Source organism: Daldinia decipiens, assembly GCF_022478715.1.
Source record: "Daldinia decipiens strain CBS 113046 unplaced genomic scaffold F4813scaffold_30, whole genome shotgun sequence".
Classification (NCBI taxonomy): domain Eukaryota; kingdom Fungi; phylum Ascomycota; class Sordariomycetes; order Xylariales; family Hypoxylaceae; genus Daldinia; species Daldinia decipiens.
In genome coordinates, this window is record NW_026054573.1 from 220,591 (window position 1) to 239,230 (window position 18,640).

The 18,640-nt window shown below is 47.5% G+C and overlaps 7 protein-coding genes across 7 annotated transcripts; 4 read left to right on the plus strand and 3 right to left on the minus strand.

The window, feature by feature from the left end:
• Positions 1 to 221: 221 nt before the first annotated feature.
• On the plus strand, positions 222 to 988 carry F4813DRAFT_391767 (uncharacterized protein; the record flags this gene model as incomplete). Its single annotated transcript, XM_049247202.1, has 2 exons — positions 222 to 653; positions 716 to 988. The coding sequence occupies 2 exons, from the start codon at positions 222 to 224 to the stop codon at positions 986 to 988; spliced, it is 705 nt and encodes a 234-aa protein (XP_049097310.1).
• Positions 989 to 3,249: 2,261 nt separating this feature from the next.
• On the minus strand, positions 3,250 to 5,307 carry F4813DRAFT_180001 (carbohydrate-binding module family 18 protein). Its single transcript, XM_049239305.1, has 4 exons — positions 4,945 to 5,307; positions 4,747 to 4,889; positions 3,745 to 4,603; positions 3,250 to 3,546 (listed from the first exon to the last, which is right to left on the minus strand). The coding sequence occupies exons 1-4, from the start codon at positions 5,044 to 5,046 to the stop codon at positions 3,316 to 3,318; spliced, it is 1,335 nt and encodes a 444-aa protein (XP_049097311.1). The 5' UTR covers positions 5,047 to 5,307; the 3' UTR covers positions 3,250 to 3,315.
• Positions 5,308 to 7,351, minus strand: F4813DRAFT_180000 (nicotinate phosphoribosyltransferase). Its single transcript, XM_049239304.1, has 2 exons — positions 6,846 to 7,351; positions 5,308 to 6,783 (listed from the first exon to the last, which is right to left on the minus strand). The coding sequence occupies exons 1-2, from the start codon at positions 7,039 to 7,041 to the stop codon at positions 5,570 to 5,572; spliced, it is 1,410 nt and encodes a 469-aa protein (XP_049097312.1). The 5' UTR covers positions 7,042 to 7,351; the 3' UTR covers positions 5,308 to 5,569.
• A 185-nt stretch (positions 7,352 to 7,536) lies between these two features.
• On the plus strand, positions 7,537 to 8,806 carry F4813DRAFT_180014 (Sec61beta family-domain-containing protein). Its single transcript, XM_049239306.1, has 4 exons — positions 7,537 to 7,952; positions 8,094 to 8,298; positions 8,355 to 8,450; positions 8,504 to 8,806. Exons 1-4 carry the CDS (start codon positions 7,950 to 7,952, stop codon positions 8,536 to 8,538), a joined length of 339 nt encoding a protein of 112 aa, XP_049097313.1. The 5' UTR covers positions 7,537 to 7,949; the 3' UTR covers positions 8,539 to 8,806.
• Positions 8,807 to 9,250: 444 nt separating this feature from the next.
• On the minus strand, positions 9,251 to 10,222 carry F4813DRAFT_391771 (NAD(P)-binding protein; the record flags this gene model as incomplete). Its single annotated transcript, XM_049247203.1, has 1 exon — positions 9,251 to 10,222. One exon carries the CDS (start codon positions 10,220 to 10,222, stop codon positions 9,251 to 9,253), a length of 972 nt encoding a protein of 323 aa, XP_049097314.1.
• A 2,130-nt stretch (positions 10,223 to 12,352) lies between these two features.
• On the plus strand, positions 12,353 to 17,171 carry F4813DRAFT_367621 (glycosyltransferase family 1 protein). The gene is made up of 6 exons (XM_049244194.1): positions 12,353 to 12,965; positions 13,038 to 13,707; positions 13,756 to 13,992; positions 14,049 to 14,816; positions 14,875 to 15,683; positions 15,740 to 17,171. The coding sequence occupies exons 1-6, from the start codon at positions 12,722 to 12,724 to the stop codon at positions 17,038 to 17,040; spliced, it is 4,029 nt and encodes a 1,342-aa protein (XP_049097315.1). The 5' UTR covers positions 12,353 to 12,721; the 3' UTR covers positions 17,041 to 17,171.
• A 910-nt stretch (positions 17,172 to 18,081) lies between these two features.
• On the plus strand, positions 18,082 to 18,576 carry F4813DRAFT_391773 (uncharacterized protein; the record flags this gene model as incomplete). The annotated part of the gene is made up of 2 exons (XM_049247204.1): positions 18,082 to 18,256; positions 18,386 to 18,576. The coding sequence occupies 2 exons, from the start codon at positions 18,082 to 18,084 to the stop codon at positions 18,574 to 18,576; spliced, it is 366 nt and encodes a 121-aa protein (XP_049097316.1).
• Between the last annotated feature and the right edge of the window lie 64 nt (positions 18,577 to 18,640).

Below are 18,640 nucleotides of genomic sequence, written 5' to 3' on the forward strand. Positions count from 1 at the left end.
CATCCTTCATTTCAAAAACCTCACCCTAAATGTATTTTAACTAACAGCCATATCGACTAGAACTAAGCTCTTCACCATACAAGCCACAGCTTGATCTGAAAAGGATACTGTCCCACGCCTTTCCGTTGTGACAACGTAAGTTCCCATTTCTCTCGCATATCTCACTCGGCTTAGCTGAGGTCGCCATTTGCTACCTACTCAGGTTACTAATTTGGCCATAGATGGCTTCGAGACCACTCCTAGTTGAATTCCTTCCTAAAGGAGGATTTCAATGGTCTTCCAATAGCGGGGCTCATTTCATCCGAAACGACCAAGCTCGTAGGGTTGTTCGTGCAATGAAACTGGCAGGACGACGTCTCGATGAATCGGTTTGCACCGAATACATCGCTCGACTTTTCGACGCGGCGAAAGACTTGGTACGCCATTGCCGATCATACGACGCTGCGGGCTTCTGGGGATTCGTCAGTTGTCATGTCCCATGGGCGGTACGCATTAGCCCAGAAGATCTGTACGACCTATCGATTCGGATCATCTCAGCCAGGCGCATCTTTCTTGACCAAAGGGATTTCTGGGTTGAGATGAAACAAGAGGATGATTTCAAGAACATCCCGGACAACTACTTCATCCGCGTCTTCAATGAGGCCAACACGGCCGTAGACAGCTTTACCAATGCAGTGGCCGATACCTACAAAACAACCCGAAAATCAGAGAGAAGTTCTATCCTGCGTGGACCAATGACTCTGATAACGAGGGGACTGCTGAGGCAACGAAGGAGAGATTCCGTGAAAAGTGTGAAGCACCCCGCAATCTCCCTGTCAAAACAACTGCAGAGGACCAAAGCAAGGGTCTAGAAGGCAAATACGAGGAAATGGTTGAGATGGTCGGAAATGTCGAAATTGTCGACAGAATGGACGAGGGTATGGACGCTGAGATGGGTGAGATGGACTGTGAGATGGACTATGAGATGGAGGATGCCATGGACAATTAAATAAGCGAAAGAATCGATGGAAGATGTGAGGGGGCTGATGAATCCGGCCTAGAGATGCGAATTCCGGAGGAACATGTCCGGGGGAACGTGGATTTGCCCATACCATAGCCCATACTATAACTCTCTCCTTTAGTTTCCCTTAGAGGTTTACCTCCTAAGTTCACTACTACGGATAGCATATCTCAGTAGTCAGTAGCAGATGAATTACTCGTTGCATTATTATTTACCATATTACACGACTTTAAGCCGCTAAATTTAAATGCGGCCGTGAATTTTGCTGCTGAACATGCGAGTAAATATCAAGACTGAAGATCCTAAATGGTAATTGCCGGTAAATTAGGTACCTGTCGAACTGGTCTTGTATTGCGGAATGCGTTCTCGATTCTCCAGGACTACAGAACAACTCCGTGCTTTAGGTACCTAATATATCTTACCTTGGGGCCTCCTTCCTGCCTTTGATGCCTAGCAAATACCACACAGCTGTCCACATCCGCTCGCAACTGTATTTTGCCCTGACGACGAGGATCACCTGGCAACAGTACCTAAGTTACGTGTACGTACCTTTAGTATGAAAGGTACCTAAGGTTATAATTACAATTAGAAGTCCAACTTTCACCAGGAAGGTCGGCCTTCGGGCTGAGGACTTCTGTCACTCAAAGAATCATTTGGTCAAGTTGGTAGACCCTGAACTTTCGGCTGCAGACGATAGTTCGATCCTGACAAGGGGCAGATTTTCTCAGCTCAGAGCTTGCACCCCCAACTCAAACTTGGGTAGTTAAAGAGTCGAAATGATTTACTGTGATCCTTGAAGGAAGATCCATAACAACCTTGCCAGTATTTACATACTCCTGGGTATATTGGTGACAACAAGGACATTTTAGGAATTAAACTACTAATCACTCCTAACACTTGGATTGCAATAAGCTCTATTTTTTTCTCACTCATTCTAAATATTACATAGAGATAAATTAAATCATATCCTTTATTCCTTTTTTATAACATCTTTTCCTTTTCTGCGCGACTTGGACTGTACCAACTTATCTTCTTCGGCAGAAAGATAACTATCGATGGTTAACTAACCCGTCCAAGTGCTATCCGAATTACCGACAAGTTTAGAGTAATAATCTTTCGTATACTGTAAAGCGTTTCATTATATCGAACATAGGGGAAATTTGTGTTGCAAGGTGGCGCAGAGGGTATAGAAACAACCTTATTATTCAGCAAGATATTTTTTTTTTAAAAAAAAAGAAAACTATAGAAGCTTGTAATCACGCGTAATGAAAGTATTCTTCAACGTAGATGTATCACCGAGAACCCTAACAGCGCAAACGGTTATGGAAAATAAAAGGATGCAAAATAGGAAGCGGTTGATGCTGCTAAGAGTTATGGTATGCGGTAGAATGGAGGAGCACGAGAAAGGGAATAGCGACCTGGATTATGCGTGATATGTACAACATTGCTGTCGCAGTGGGCGGATAGGATTGACATGTACCTTCTCTTCTGTAAGAATAGAGGGGTTATAATTGCAATTAGAAAAGAAACTTCCAACATCAAATTGGGAACTTCTGCCCCCCACGGGATCACTTGGTCAAGTGGTTAGATCACTGGACTGTCGGCTGCAGACGACAGTTCGATCCTTGTGTGAGGCAGGTTTTTCCAACTCGGAACCGTACATATGCACCCCCAACTCAAACTTGGGTGGTTGATGAGTAGAAATGATTCAATGTAGTTGCCTCGAGGAAGATTCATGATAGCTGGCTGTGGCTTCGCGCTCGGGTGGATTGATGACCGAGGTTAATGTCTTGGCCTTTAAGCGACGCAATCACTCACAACCTTGGAAATGCAGTACGAGTTCCTATTTTTTTTTCGAAGTCTTTCTAATGTATATATAATCCCTTAGCCACTCCGTCCAACCTCAATATATATGTCAGGTACCTAGCAGCAATTCACTTCCATAATTCTTGGACTGTATTTCTACAAATGCATAAAAAAGCCAACCGGATAGAAATTACCAGACCGCAAATAAAATATAGATAGAAAATAAGTTAAGCCAGAAGAAATATATAGCTAACCACAAATCATAGCTTTTGTTCAAAGAAATATTAATCTTTCAGTATTCGCAAGCAATATATTGCCACCTACGGCCAGCATGTTATAAATATAATATTCTTATTTATCTTGCAATAATATACGCACTCCAAAACAAATAATTCATCTCTCTCAATATAAACTAATTATATCGTATTAAATATAGTGATTACGTGTCAAACCATCACATTTCAGTCATCTTATTCATATACATCAAATAACATCTACATAGCAACCCATTAACTACACGTACCAAAGCCCTTCTGACACCCAGTACCACAGTAAGTACTTCCAGTGCCGCAATAGCCATACTGGCTACAACACTGCCCCGACGGACACGCCGTGCCAAACCCTGTTCCGCAGCGATTGTTGGTCGAAACCGGCAGTGACGTCGTCGGGACGGCGGTCGAAGTCGTACTCGGCGTCGGAGTCCGTGTGGAGGTCGTGGTGGAACTAGTCGGAACCGGGGCCTGCTAAAAATAAACCGGGCTTACGTCAGCGATCTGATCTCCATCACACGTGGAGATGATGTCATATATGTCGATATGTATACATAAAGTTCGCATCATCAAAGGGTCAATAGGGGAAGGAAGAAGGTAAAGACCGAAACGGACAATAGGACAAAATGGGCTGGTTGCAACGGCGAATGAAATAAAAATAGAACTCACCACGCAGGATAACCTCGTATCCGCACTCGACGTATTCAGATCCCTCTTCATGTTCTGGTAGAAATTCAGTCCGCCAGCCACATTCGCCGCCGCATACGTCGCGTCCCAGACGCTAACGCCGCCGAAATTCGCGCGGCAGAAGTACGCGTCGACGAGGCTCTGCGCCTGCGCGGGCGTGACCACCGAGGTAGCGCTAGCGGCGCTGCCGGAGCCGGGCAGTCCGACGAACAGGCGCGCGTTCTTGCTCGCCGTGCCGCCCAGCCACGACGTCCAGGTGTCGAAGGTGAAGCCGGTCGTGTTGAACGCGCCGCCGGGCGCGTACTTGGGGTTGGCGGCAACCCAGGACGCGGCGGAGCACTGGGGCGTGTTGTAGTACTGGACGAACAGCATGTCGACGACGCTGTGCTGCAGCACGCCGAGCAGGTTTGTGTCTGGGACGACGCACTGCGGCGACGCGGTCAGGAAGAGCGTCTGGCCGGCGGCGGAGCCGAAGTTGGCGCGCAGCTGGTTCGCCAGCGCGATGTACCCGGCCCAGCTGTCGGTGGGCGGGTGCTCGATGTCTAGGTCGAAGCCGTCGACGGTGAAGCCGACGCCGTTGCAGTCGAAGGGGCGCGGGTTGCCGGCGTTGACCCAGGTTGTCGTGCGCGGGCCGAAGAGGCCCCATAGCGTGTTGGCGAAGTTGGTGCCGTTGGTCGCGCCCGTGAGTTGGTACTCCGGGGTAGCGCCCCCTAACGAGAGGAGAATCTTCTTGTTGCTCGTCTGGCGGCACGTGTACAGGTCGTGCTGGATATTAGGGCATTGGTAGAGGTGGTTGTTGGTCGCGTTGTTCACGCCGTTATATCCCGGCCCGGGATACACCCTATAATAGGTAAGTCAGATTTTATGTGCTAATTAAAAGTCAAGACTTCCGGACTTGGGAACGGTAGCCCCTATCCGACCGGCCAATGTGCAAATGTTCACCCCTGAGCCAGATCAGAAAGGTGTGGATGAAATGGTACATACGTGGAACCGCATTGGTTTCCGAAGTTAATCCCAGGAAATCCATTGGCCTGTGCTGGGAATAAGTTCACAAAAGACAAGACGATGACGTCGATACTCGAGTCGGCGCAATAGGTGCTAAGCGCAGGTTGATTTGGTCCTTGGCCCTACGTTGAGATATGAGTGTCAGAAGGGCGACACCATGGAAAAGTAACTGCTCACGTAGTAGACGACGACGTTGTTCTTAGATGTTGTGCTAAATGCGGCTTGCGCGGTAGACAGCAACGTGGATGCCAAAGCAAGGCTGAAGGCGAAACGAATCATCGAAAATGAGGGTTTGTGCTCTCGACGCTGTTCGACAGACGTTTTGGTAAAAATGGAAATGGGGAAAATCGAATAATGATACGCCAACAAGGCTAAAGACTACGATTTGCCTCGCTATGAATGATTTGCTCAGTCGAATGAGTTATCCCAGAGCGATGCAATGAGCTCGCGATGGTCTATTTTATAAGCCCGAGGCCCTCTGACAGATGACATACACACATCGCCTACACGTTTCCTAGGCCCTTACGAAATTGACCACGAGGTGCGTATCTCTATTGAATCATCTTGGTGGTCACTAGTTCACCTACATGGTAAACATTTAGAAATGCCTTAACCTAAGGGTTTAATCCACCTCCTCAGGAGTCTACCATTAGATGCCACGGCTAGCCAATAGGGGCGCGATTCAGGCACGACTCTGGGGGGTGGCGAGGTCGGATTTTCGAATAGTCTAACAAGCAGCCGTTTAGATATCGACTGACTCGCTCGCGGAAGGAAACCGCACATAACGCTCAAGTCAGCCTCTTCATGGCTTTGTGATGTCATCAGCCTTCCCCCATCTTGACGTTTCGTCCCCGCCCGCCCAATCCTTCTCCACGTAACCCAGCAACTGCTTAACTTCCGCCACCTTAGCTGAATCGCCCGTGTTCTTCCCAATATTGTCACTGATCTTAATCGCCGGGTTTCCAGCAGCGGAACTCAGCTTTATAACAATATTTAGAGGTGCTGATTTCTTTCCCGTGCTGAGATGAACGAAGTCGTTTGTCAAAAACGTGCCGACACCAAATGTTGGCTGGAATCCATATTCTTCGGATATCCGCTTGTACTCGATACACTTATCGATATCCAACGAGTCAGAAAACACGATTGTCTTCTTATCCTTGATGCCCTGACTCTCGTAGAAATTACGCATCAGCTTGACGAAATCCGCAGGGTTGCCAGAATCCTGTCGTACTCCACCGTATATATCGGCATAGCTCCGGGGTGAGGTTGCAGATTGGGTACCTTCACCCTGGACCGTAATATTCGGAGTATCCGGAAGATATCTAACGGGCTTACTAAAAGCCTTTAAAAATTCCGGAGTACCAAATGTGTCTGTCAATGCGATTCCCAATACGCCCTCGCCAAAGCAGCCAACCCATCGGCGTAGCGCCTCTTCGGTTGCTATTTCGTAATCATTCGTGATAGCTGCGATGCCCATAAACCACTCGTGCGCAACAGTTCCGATAGGCGGTAGGTTGAATCGCATAGCTAGGTGGACGTTACTAGTTCCCGAGAGCTTGCCCGGGAAACCGCGCTTCTGTGCCTCTTTGCTAGCTTTCACGAGACCTCTGAAGACCAATGCTTGAGTGTGATAATCTCTCCGTCTACGGGTTCCGAATTCGGAGAGGATGCATCCTGCTTCGAGGAGGCGCATACCCTTGTCATACGCCTTCTCCTCTTGGCCATCGTAATTCCAGTCTGTGTCCATGAACTTGAAGTACGCCTCAGACGTCAGAGCAAGAAGTGGGATCTCATATAGTATAGTGTCAACCCACTTGCCCTTAATCTCAATGTGGATGTCACCTAGTACGTCTTCCGCCCCCGTGTCCGCCCCCGCGGGGTGGAAAGTCGGGATTAGTTGTTCGCGGGGCTTGAGCCGGAATTCCTTCAAAAAGTCTAGGTATGAGGCCGAAAGATATTTGCAATGCGTTTGCAAGAAATGGAGTTCGTCATCGGAAAGTGAGATATTGCCAAGCTCTGATAAATATCGAGAATTAATATATAAACACCATCAGATAAATAAACATGTTTGCACCTACTGCTAATCTGTTCGCAAAGCCACGAAAAGGCTTTGCGCGACAACTTCTTCTCCGGAGTACGGTTGGTAAATGCATATGTGACAGGCACGTCAGTGTAATATTTGAAGACGGCGCATTGCATTGTCAATTTGTATAAATCGGTGTCGAGGAAGGATATGACACCTTCCGGGAAGGGCGTTGACCAGTTAAAATCCATATTGATAGTAGTCGGAGGGCAATAGTGCGAAGATGAGGGAGGTCATAAAAGGGTTGGGCGAGTAGTTGGATAAACTGCGCAATAAATACAACACAATCGGTGAGATTTCCCTGTCCTAAGAACTTCAGCCCTTGGAATGATTTCCTCTTAGTTATACCTCTTATGATCTTTATATCCAAAATCTTATGTCTAAAAACCAAGACACGGAAATGGCTCAAATTATTAGCTGGCCTTGTGAGTTTGCTTGACGATAGTTATGCAATATGCGCAGCTTCTTTTAAGTTGCAGTTGCAGGATGCGTCACCCCCACCCATCACAACCTCAGGTTTGGGTCTTTGCTTTGTGTGAGATGTGAGAAGCTGCATGAAAGAGTAACAAGCAATGTGGGGGGAGGGGGGGGGTTACTTAGGTACCTAATTAATCATTAATCGGATCTGCCCGGTTCTTTACAGCGCATGCGCAAAAGCTAAGCTTCATCTGTTAACTACCCGTGGTTAACTAGGTACCTAACCTAACCTAACCTAACCTTTTAACCTTTAACTAACCTTATGTAAGGTGTTTCAGTAATAGGGTTTCTGAGGCTCGAGTCTTATTGGTTGTAATGGGTATTAGTGTGATTACATAGTAGTGTGTCTAAGACAGGTTATGTAATCAAAGCTTCTAAAACCCCCCGGACAAAGTGATTTTCCAGCTCCTACCATGAGACAGGGCCTGAGCTTTCCAAAATCGTGGCCTCAATTGAACCCCGGATATTTTGGGACAGCTCCTAATGACCACGCTATTCATCGTCCACACGCGACTCTCTAATCTTCTTCTATCTACCTTCACTTTTCCAATCCTTAACAATCGCGTAAAGGAAACGTTCTTTGTCTTCTAGTTTATTCTTCGGCCGTCTCTTAATTTTCGCAATGGTATGTTTATTCCATAATCTATCTATAAGTGGCCTATAATACGAAACATAGGGGTCGAACGATATATTGATTCAACGATTATCTATCGGATTCTACTCATTGTTCGTTGGAATCGCGCTGACATTTTACGCATGGATGTAGTCTTCTCCTCGCGCAGCTTCTCCCGTCAACTCGCCGGCCGCTACTGGCTCGAGCACCGGCCGTCCCTCTTCTCCTGCTCCTCCCGGAGGTGCCCGAACTGCCATCCGACGAAGAGCCGCTGCCGACCAGAAGGAAAAGATTGCAAATGCGCGACCGAGCAGCACTCGCGCCGCTGGTGCGGGTGGTAGCAGCAGCACAATGCTACGTATGTGAAAAGAAGCCATGCTCAGTACGATGGGACCAGGTATTAACGTTGTCTAGGTCTCTACACGGACGAATCTCCCGGATTGAAGGTCGATCCCGTTGTTGTCTTGGTTCTCTCTCTAGTGTTCATCTTCAGTGTTGTTGCTTTACACGGTACGTCAAAACGTCTGGGTTACATCACACTTTTGTACTGATACCTTTCCCAGTCATTGCGAAGATTACTCGACGATTCTCAAGCTAGATGAATAACGACGGTTGGTTGTGTTAATGAGGTTGTTGTGTGACCACCGGAGACGGCGCGGTTATGATCAACTGCGACTCTTCTTTGGATGCGCAGAGGGCGATTGGCAGGCAGGAAATAGGCTCGGCGGTAGTGATGTTGAGCCAACTCCACTGGTCCAGAGTCGGTGCCTAGATTCTACCGGACTAGTCTCTTGTACTATATAAAAATCTGGCAGGATCGCTCAAAAGTTTCTTTGCCTTAACTGAGATGACATTACACAGGCGTTGTGCACAGTTGCTCGTGTTTTAAGAAGATATCATTACAAGGCATAACGAGTCAATAACTTTGCCTATGTGATGAAATGAAGTGGGCGGGGGCATTGCCTCATAATATTTAGCTTTCACGATATTCGTCTTACTGAGATGCATTTAATTTGCCGTTGTCAATTAGGTCACTGTTTAACTTGGTAAGCCACAGAATATTCCACAATCTACCTATGCAGTCAGACTACAAGCTGACATCTGTCACAGCAAAGACCAGCAGCCAATGTTATAATCGTCTTTATTTTCAAGTGACCTGGCTTGGAGTAGAGATCACGTTTGACCTAAATAGCTACATCAAATCCAAGTCCGAATCCAAATCTGATAGCTATTCAACCCCTTAATTTTCCAGGCTTCCTTCAAGCGAAAGGCTACATAGCTCACCAGACCGAATGAGTGCGAAGCATTTCTTAAAAGTCAAACTTCTGGCCTACTAGCTTCTCGCTAATCTCCCACAGCTTGCGAGCAGCCTCTGGGTCTCTGGTATACTCGTATGTAGTGGCAATTTGACAGTCTTCGATGTACGAGCCAGGTTTGTCGTCGAAGTCTGGGTCTAGTGCTGCGGCGAGTAGCGGCGCGGCTCCCTGAGACAAGGTCTTCTTCTCGCCCACGCCGCCCCAGACCCCCCCGGGGTTGTTACGTTTGGCTGCCTCGCCGATCTTGTTGAAGTCGTAATCGGTTAGGTGGGCAGCCAAGTTGGTACCGAAAATGGTACCGGGGTGTGGCGCGTAGGACTTGATGCCCTTGCTGGCCAGCCTCCGCGATAGCTCGCCCGAGTACAGGATGTTGGCGGTCTTGGCTTGGCCATACGCGCTCCAGCCGTCGTACTCCTTGCCGTCGGAGAAGTTGTAGTCGTCGCCGCGGAAGGGGGAAATGCCGTGGCCTCTGCTCGTCACGTTGACGATGCGGGCACCGGGAGCTGCGGCGATGATCTTGTTCATGATGAGGTTGGTCAGGAGAAAGTGGCCGAGGTGGTCCGCCGAGAACGTCGTCTCGATTCCTTGCTTGTCCAGCGTGTATTCGAGGACGTTCATAACGGCGGCATTGTTGATGACGACATCGATCTTCGGAATTGAAGCGTCGTTGTTGATTTTCTCCGCAGCTGCTCGTACGGAGTCGAAGTCGGTCAGCTCGCAGGTGACAAAGGTTACCTTGACGTTGGGATTGATGCTCGCGATCTCCTCCAGCACGGGGTCGACCTTAGCCTTGTTCCGGCTCACGAGGATAAGGTTTGCTGGCGACTCGCGGGCTAAGGAGACAGCGGTTTGGGCTCCAAGACCTTTCACAGTAGTTCCGGTGATGAGGAATGTGCGTCCCTTGATCTTGTCGGCCAAGGCTTTAACTAGCTCTTCGCTTGTTGTGGAGAATCCAAAAGGAGACATGATGTCAAAAAGCTAAGTGCTGTTTTATTCTGCTTGTAAAAAACCGGCAGAAGGTTGTGTTAATTGAGTGTGTCTTTGTGAAGACAGTTCACTGGCTTGAAGCCTCCATATATATACCTGATATTTACTCTCTATCGACCATTGGCATCGGCGATATACTAAGTCAATCGTCGCCTTTAGGCCATATGTCGAAGAATTACATGGGTAATTATTTGAATCATAGCTCTCATAGGCCATATCGTATATCATATTCTATCCCAGCCATAATATTGATGTCATCTGCAACATCCGAGTCTTGGACGAGGTTTTAACGGAGTTAAGACGTATAATCCGTATACTCTTGGCGACTTATGGGTAGCACTAGGCAAGACGTGGAAATATATGCATTGGATCTCATGATCTGGGTAACAGATATTAAGATTTCCGGGTTATGAACCTGGCCGATGGCACTGTAGAAGATGGAACGGTGGCTGTTCAAGGTGTAGTATAGTGTAAAGCAGCCGGAGTTAAGTGTGAGTAATAACATAAACTCCTTAACCTAATGATATATGTATATATATTTATTCCCCCCCCTCCCCTTTTTCTTTTTTTTTTCTGATATTAACTATATTCTTTTTCTTTCTACTCCACCGCCGACGAATTCTAAGCGTACCATTGGACTCACTATACACGCGACTCGTCATATGGGACCATATATTTATAGTTGTACTTTTTAGGGATGTCTTTATACTAGTACTCCCCCTCCTTCATTATCGAGTTATCTGGTTTCCCTGTTAGGTTTATATATCTGCAATATATTCTTTTCTATAAGTCTCCAGCATGCTTAAGACTTTAGTATAATTAATGCTTCGTGAGACCTTAAACCAGCGATTTTGACGAGTCAGTTAATAGCTCAACCTGACTTGAACCTGACCTCACCCAGCTTGGATAGATAGTAAATATTTTTTATTTGTGTAATGAATACGTACCTTAAGGATATACGTTGTACATATTTTGGTGTAATCTGATTGGTGCATTTTATGTAGCTAGAGCTATGGCTTTATAAAGGGTCTTAGGTCAAGTCGAGAATATGGCCAGGTAAGCCTCCAGAGTTAACATATTGAAAGGCAGTTAAGTCTGTACGGTTATTTAACCTGGCTCGGCTCATGGAACTCGCTGCAGGCTTAGACACCTTTTATACTTAATATAGTTAACTAAATCCCTTGATGTTTTAAAAATTTCCAATAGTATCTCCTTAATAAATATCTTGAGCTAATGGTAACTATATGTATTTACATCTGAAACAGGCGGTTAGATATTTATATTCAATGAATTTAACCATCGTATTGGGGCTATCTTCGCGGCCTATCAATTGCACCATGGGTTTACGAAAAGTCTCGTATCATATTGGAGCAAAGTCCGAGCTGAGCTTGTCTGTACTACAATCATGTGACATTGCGGGATCTACCATGTCAGTTGCCCTATGTATGACGCTAATTTATATAAAGTAGTACTAGTACTTTAAGTATCCAATAAGGCTGACTTTGCCTTTACTCAGCCACGATCCTCACGTCACTAATTGTCACTACTTTTTACAGAAGTACCCTGTACGAAATTGAGGTACTATGGTAAATACATAATCGGAGCTTGAATCCTTCGCATAGGTATCGCATCAGCCCCCACGACCCCTCGCTCGTACGTCGTACTTTAGGTCACCATACTGCTGCCACATGCATCATGGCACAACATAGAAGGCTATCAATACCGCGAGCCACGTAAACACTTATTCAAATCGAACGACCCCTAAACACTACAAACCCCTTTTCAAAAGACGAAATTGTTATTCGCATCTCATGGCGCAAAACGGCCAGCAGGTAATTCGCTAGCCAAGCTGTTTGAGGCTGAGGAAATCCGAAGTTCGCTTAGGATGCGAGGTTCGCGGTACGTTTACGGTCTAATAGATACTATGTTTAAATGTAACAGGGTACGCACGCACGTCAGGCATCCAAATAAAACAGCCCCCGCTCTAGAACTAGCCGCAAATAAGTGGGGGAATAATGGGGCTTCTAGAGCACAATCCCCTGCTTTAATCCCTGTTCGGTAATGCATCATCGATGCTTAACCACAAAGTTGCTTGTTACCTACTTGTTATCATATCCCGCGAATCGCAAATGCTTCATGATCTGCATCATTCAATATTATGGTAGTACCTTGCATTTACCTTACGCAATATCTTATTGTACCTCCTACTCCACAAGACAAAACTTGTGATCGATAAATCCCAATTATATACCATTGCTCTGCTTCCTTCAATTCTTTTCCCTTCTTGTGAATCGTGATACCCAGGTTGACTGAATAATATACCCCTCCTTTTATCTTCTCCCCCTCTATATCTGTTCTGTATCTCAAGCTTTACTATTCTATTGCATCTCTTTCCGCATTCCTCTCCTCGATAACCTCACCTATAACCTGTATATTCCCTCGTATGCCGTATTGATTATTTAGCCTAGATCTGTCACTATGACTATAGTTGACGAGAAGGCTGCGCTTCGCCGTGCCGAAGCCAGTAGATCTGTTCAGCGTCCCAGTCGCACCTCTTTCAGCAACGCTCCGGAGGTCGTCTCGGCGCCTGGTTACAGTCGTGGCCTTATGTCTACAGACTTTGAACTTGGGGCAGAAGACGATGTGCTCCCGGCCTATAGCGAAGTACACGATCGCTTCTCTCTTCACCAAACAGGGTTTGAGGCAGGAGCTGCCGTCACTGGTAGGTCTTTAAATTACCAAATCATAGCGCTTTTGTAGCTGAATAAGATTTTTTTTTTTTTTTTTACAATAGATGACGGCCGAGTTAATATCAACATCAATCAGACGAATAGGCGCCTGGCCGATTTGTTAGCGCCCGCCTTGCGTTATCAGGAATCTATACACGAGGATCCTCTTCCGCCTGCCTATATCCCTCCCAGCTTGGGTGGTCTACCAGGACAGACTCCCCCACCCCGGTTGAACGTTGTTATACAGATCGTGGGATCGCGAGGTGACGTCCAGCCATTTATCGCCCTCGGAAAGATCTTGAAGGACACATATGGCCACCGTGTGAGAGTCGCCACTCATTCTACCTTTCAAAAGTTTGTCGAGGATAATGGTCTTGAATTTTTCAATATCGGAGGCGATCCTGCCGAGCTCATGGCCTTTATGGTGAAGAATCCGGGGTTGATGCCAGGCATTGATGCGTTAAAGAGCGGAGAAATTACCAAGCGAAGAAAAGGTATCGAGGAAATTGTACTTGGTTGCTGGAGGTCTTGTATCGAAACTGGAAATGGCTTGGGACCGGCTCCGCGATTCGGCCGTAAGAGCAAAGATGGCGAAGACGACCTAAATCCAGTTCCGTTAGGTGATGATTCGGGTCATAAGCCATTTGTCGCGGACGCCATCATTGCAAATCCTCCTAGTTTTGCGCATATCCACGTGGCTGAGAAGCTCGGAATCCCTTTGCACTTGATGTTCACGTAAGTCTCTCAAAAACTCGCAGATGGGAAATTTCTAAAATTTATAAGCATGCCTTGGTCGCCGACAAAGGCATTTCCACAGCCTCTCGCGAATATTCAGTCATCAAATACAGACCCCGTCACTACGAACTATCTTTCCTACGCAATGGTCGAGATGATGACATGGCAAGGGCTTGGCGACGTTATCAACCGCTTTCGTACAAAAATACTTGATCTTGAGCCTCTCTCAGTGCTCTGGGCCCCTGCGTTGTTAACCCGCCTACGGATTCCCTACACATACTGCTGGTAAGTTTAATTAGAGTCCTATCCAAACATAACTTAACCCTTATATTGTATCCCAGGTCACCAGCACTCATCCCCAAACCAAATGATTGGGGACAACATATTGACGTTGCTGGATTTTACTTCCTAAATCTTGCATCATCTTATACTCCGGATCCTGAATTAGCAGCATTCCTCGAAGCCGGCCCCCCGCCTGTTTACATAGGATTTGGTTCTATTGTCGTTGACGATCCGAACGGTTTAACACGCACGATTTTTGATGCGGTAGCGGAGACGGGAGTACGGGCTCTCGTTTCGAAGGGTTGGGGTGGATTAGGAGCTGATTCTGTTGGGATACCGGAGGGCGTGTTTATGCTTGGTAATGTCCCTCACGACTGGCTATTTGAGCGTGTCTCTGCCGTCTGCCATCACGGAGGTGCCGGAACTACGGCCGCCGGAATCAACGCTGGCAAACCTACTATTGTTGTGCCATTCTTCGGAGATCAGCCGTTCTGGGGAGCCATGGTCGCGAGAGCCGGAGCGGGACCTGAACCTATCCCTTACAAGAAACTCACAGCAGAAGCATTAGCTAAGGCAATCCGAATGTCATTGATGCCAGAAACCCAGGAACGAGCCCACGAATTAGGTGAGAAGATACGAGAGGAAAAGGGTACGGACGTCGGAGCACACAGCTTCCATAGACATCTCGACGTCGACAGGTTACGTTGTGCTCTAGCTCCCAGCCGGGTCGCTGTATGGCGTCTTCGGCGAACACAAGTCCATCTTAGCTCGTTGGCAGCGGCGGTACTAGTGAAAAATGGATATCTACGGTATTCAGACCTGAAATTGTGAGCGGAATTAACTTAATCTTTTATTGTGATTTGGTCTTACTAATTCTCGTCTCAGGTTCCGTGCAAATGAGTACAGCACCGAGGATCATCCAACGGATCCCATCTCGGCATGCGCATCGGCACTACTAGGAGACATGGGCACCATTGCCATGTCTGCGGTGGACGTTCCTCGAGGTGTTTTCAAAGGAGGAAAAGCATCGGAAACGAAGTCAACAGGGAAAGGCGACGATTTAGCTACGATTGCATCGAAAGGGGCTAGTAGTAGTACGCTGAATCTTGCTGATCAAGCGGGTTCGACTACGACGCTGCCGCTCTCGGATGTAACCAGTACACAGTCTAACGCGACCGCCGTTCACCCGCTCGGCATGCATCCGATCGCTATGCAATCAGAGGCTAATAGTCTACCCAACTTAGCGCATACTATGTCAGCTAGCCCAGGACATTCAAGATCGCCTTCTGAACCAGTGCGCAGTCCAGGTCATCACCGAAATAGCTCAGCTTCAAAACAAGGAGCGCAACCTACCACGAGCGAGTCTCTAGAGAGGGCTCTTCATGCCGGCAAAAGCATTAACAATATCGTGGCAACTGGTATGAAGTCACCTATGAACTTTTGCTTAGGTGCCGCGAGGGGCTTCAGAAATGCGCCGACTCTGTATAACGATGATACCGTCCGTCCCGCAGAGAAGGTTACTAGTTTCGCTAGTGGTCTCAAGGTCGCCGGAAAGGAATTCGGGTTTGGAATTTTCGACGGTATTACTGGGTTAGTGACCCAGCCTCTTAGAGGCGCAGAGAAAGACGGCGGTATTGGGCTGCTCAAGGGTTTTGGTAAAGGAATCGGCGGCTTTATGTTAAAGCCTGCAGCAGGTAAGCGATTCCCTGTCTGATTTAATACGACTAAGCACACTAACAGCTCTTTTTAGCCTTATGGTCCATTCCTGCCTACACCATGCAGGGTGTCCATGCCGAAATCAGGTCTCTGTTCGCTCAGAATGCTCAGAAATACATTGTCGCATCCCGTATCGCCCAAGGCCATCACGACTTTAACGACGCATCACCCGAGGAACGCGAAGACATTGAAGTTCGTTGGCTTGCTAAGAAAGAGCAGATGAAGGGATTCTACACTTGGAAGCAGAAGGAAAAAGGAAAGACCAAAGAAATTTCCCCTGCTGCATCGACGCATGGAACAGCTATTACGGAGCAAATCGCCAGCAACGAGCCGCAGAGGACGGGATGGCTGCAGACAAGAAGTCTATCTAGCGAAGACCGAAGGAAGCTACAGGATCAGAAAAATTCGTGGAAGCAAAAGCAGGCGGAATCAGCGGCTACGGGCGGTACGTTTATCGATGAGAAGGTTCGTTCAGTTTCTGGTACAGGTAACACACATGATGAGGAAGAAGAGTTTGAACGAGCCATTATGATTGCAGTGCGGGAGACATCAACTGGAGACGCAAACGAAGATGCTCGAGTCGAACAAGCGATTCGGTCGAGTGTCAGGGCATTACGAACCAGATCGACAACTATAGGCTCATTGGCCTCGACAAACTCTCGGGCTTCTAGCACGCAAGACTCCGGATACTTCACCGATATTAAACGTCCATATCCAGAGGACATCAAACACCCCGGGGCATCTGAGGATTCGATGGAAATCACCGACGAGGAATATCAGGCATTGATCGAACAAGCCGTTCAAATGAGCATGGCCGACCAGTACGGAAGCGGAGTCCGAAGACACGACCTCGAGGATAGCGAAGATGACGATTTTAAACAAGTGCTTCAGAGATCGCAGACAGATAGGAGCATAGAAGATCAAGATGAAGAAAATTTTAAGATGGCGCTTAAGGCTTCGGAGGCAGAACATGAGAATAAGGGTGGGTTTTCTGACGATGAGGAGCTTAAGAAAGCTATTGAAGCTTCTCAGGTGGAGAAAACCCAGGGAAATAATGGTGATGATGACGAAGAGCTGAGGCGTGCCATCGAAGAGTCCGAGAGGGCTCACAAGGAGGAATTAGCATTGAAGTCGGAAGAAGACATCGTGATGGAATTCGTCAAGAGACAAAGTCTGGTAGAGGACCAATATCGCAAAGCCAGAAGCAAGGGGAAATATGCCAACTACGAAGACGACGAGGATGAAGATGAGCAGCTAAAGCGGGCTTTGGAAGAGAGCCTACAGACGGATAGCAGCAAAGAACTTGGAGGTGGGGGTGGTCCGTCGCGTTTCTAGGATTAACGGGTCTTTCGGGTGAACATGAGACTGCATGATACATATTGATACCCTTCATTGGTTGGAAAGAAAAGAGGCGGTTATAGTGATACCTAGTAATTATTAGAATAACATGGCTAACGTTACATTTTCACCCGGCGAGGCTATCGATTCGAGCTGTGAATGCAAGTGAATGCATACGGTTGAATAGTATGTCGATTTTCACAAGATGAATTGAGATGTTAGATTGCTATTCTTGGCCTTGGAGACTCCCTAAACTGGAACAGAAATTATGGCGTGAGCTGCAGAGGTGTGTCGAAGCTATTGGATTGGATCAGATCAGATCGAATCGAATCATGGCTTTGATCGTAAGTGGCGTTGGTAGGAATAGCCTCGTATCCAAGATATGTTGTATAGGTACCTATGTTACATTTTTCTTTTTCAGATGTATTCTTCACCCCCTCCTCATTACATATTCAGGAGCTGAGATCGCAGTTCATCATAACTACGTGCCTCGGTAATCACACGCTAGCTCCGGCGGTTATCACGCTTACAGCGGTGATAGTGACGAGTCACATACATACATAAATGTGGTAGGAGGCCGGAAAAGCAACGATTTGTCACCTAGTCAGCCCCGTGTTCCTGTTTCCGTTTCCGCTTCTAGACACGTGAATGATCTTGGGCTGAGTGTGAATGGCGTCATTGGGGGTGGGTTATAGCTGTCTGTTTATACACGACGGAGTTTTGTGAATTCGTGAACGCTGGATAGGAGGCTGTGATAGATGGATACGATAGCGTCGATCGGGTGGTAGTAGGGGGTCGGAGGGGGGGGGGTATTATGACGACGACGATGATGATGACGGCGGCGAGGTGTGTAATATGAAGTATGCTATAGTAGCCCCTATCAAAGCGCAAAAAGAAGACGTCGTCGAGTATAAGAATAGAGTCCAGTCGCCCTTTCAGAGCAGGTATGTCCAGCCACCACAAGAGCATCCAACAAACAGCATTAGATTCAATACATACACACATACACCTAGAACCACGCCAACTCACCAAAGCAATATGCCGTCCCACAAGAACCAGACCTCCGCTCCCACCGGCAGTATCTCGCACACCTCGCTCCCCGTGCACTCCAAGCCAAAGCGCGGGGACGAAAGCCCGGTTTCCAAGCACTCGGACCAGGACATGGTGGAGAGCCCCGCCGACGAAGTCGTCGCTGATTACGACGTGAAGCTCGGTATGTCTATCCTGGCCGCTTACCCCTTTCCCTTTCCTTTTCCCTTTCCCTTTCCCCAAAGCCCCCTTATCCAGCCTAACTCGTCTAGCCTCGGGGCTTCTACCGATGTGATAGCTAACAATAAAAAAGGCAAAGACGAACAGGAAGCCATTGACACCTCCAACATCATCAGCGAGCGCACTCGCCATGCGAAGCCTATCAACGGGAGTTATATCCTGTCGGATGAGGAGGAAGACGAGGATGATGGGGATGTGCTGTTACGCGAGGACGGAACTATTGTGTCTGCGGGTGCGGGTGCGGATGCGGAGACTGTTGGTTAGATGGAATCGATTTGATTCGAGCTATTATTGACATGGAAGTATGGGGTGGTTTGACAACGGGAAT

Excerpts from the sequence above, each read along its gene's own strand:
- F4813DRAFT_180001 (XM_049239305.1), bottom strand. The coding sequence starts at position 5,046 with ATGATTCGTTTCGCCTTCAGCCTTGCTTTGGCATCCACGTTGCTGTCT. Across the intron at positions 4,890-4,944 it reads ACAACGTCGTCGTCTACTAC|GGCCAAGGACCAAATCAACC; the intron begins GTGAGCAGTTAC and ends ATCTCAACGTAG. Across the intron at positions 3,547-3,744 it reads ATACGAGGTTATCCTGCGTG|GCCCCGGTTCCGACTAGTTC; the intron begins GTGAGTTCTATT and ends TATTTTTAGCAG.
- F4813DRAFT_180014 (XM_049239306.1), top strand. Across the intron at positions 8,299-8,354 it reads TAGCAGCAGCACAATGCTAC|GTCTCTACACGGACGAATCT; the intron begins GTATGTGAAAAG and ends AACGTTGTCTAG. Across the intron at positions 8,451-8,503 it reads CAGTGTTGTTGCTTTACACG|TCATTGCGAAGATTACTCGA; the intron begins GTACGTCAAAAC and ends TACCTTTCCCAG.
- F4813DRAFT_367621 (XM_049244194.1), top strand. The coding sequence starts at position 12,722 with ATGACTATAGTTGACGAGAAGGCTGCGCTTCGCCGTGCCGAAGCCAGT. Across the intron at positions 12,966-13,037 it reads GGCAGGAGCTGCCGTCACTG|ATGACGGCCGAGTTAATATC; the intron begins GTAGGTCTTTAA and ends TTTTTACAATAG. Across the intron at positions 15,684-15,739 it reads TATGTTAAAGCCTGCAGCAG|CCTTATGGTCCATTCCTGCC; the intron begins GTAAGCGATTCC and ends AGCTCTTTTTAG.
- F4813DRAFT_180000 (XM_049239304.1), bottom strand. The coding sequence starts at position 7,041 with ATGGATTTTAACTGGTCAACGCCCTTCCCGGAAGGTGTCATATCCTTC. Across the intron at positions 6,784-6,845 it reads GCTTTGCGAACAGATTAGCA|AGCTTGGCAATATCTCACTT; the intron begins GTAGGTGCAAAC and ends GATATTTATCAG.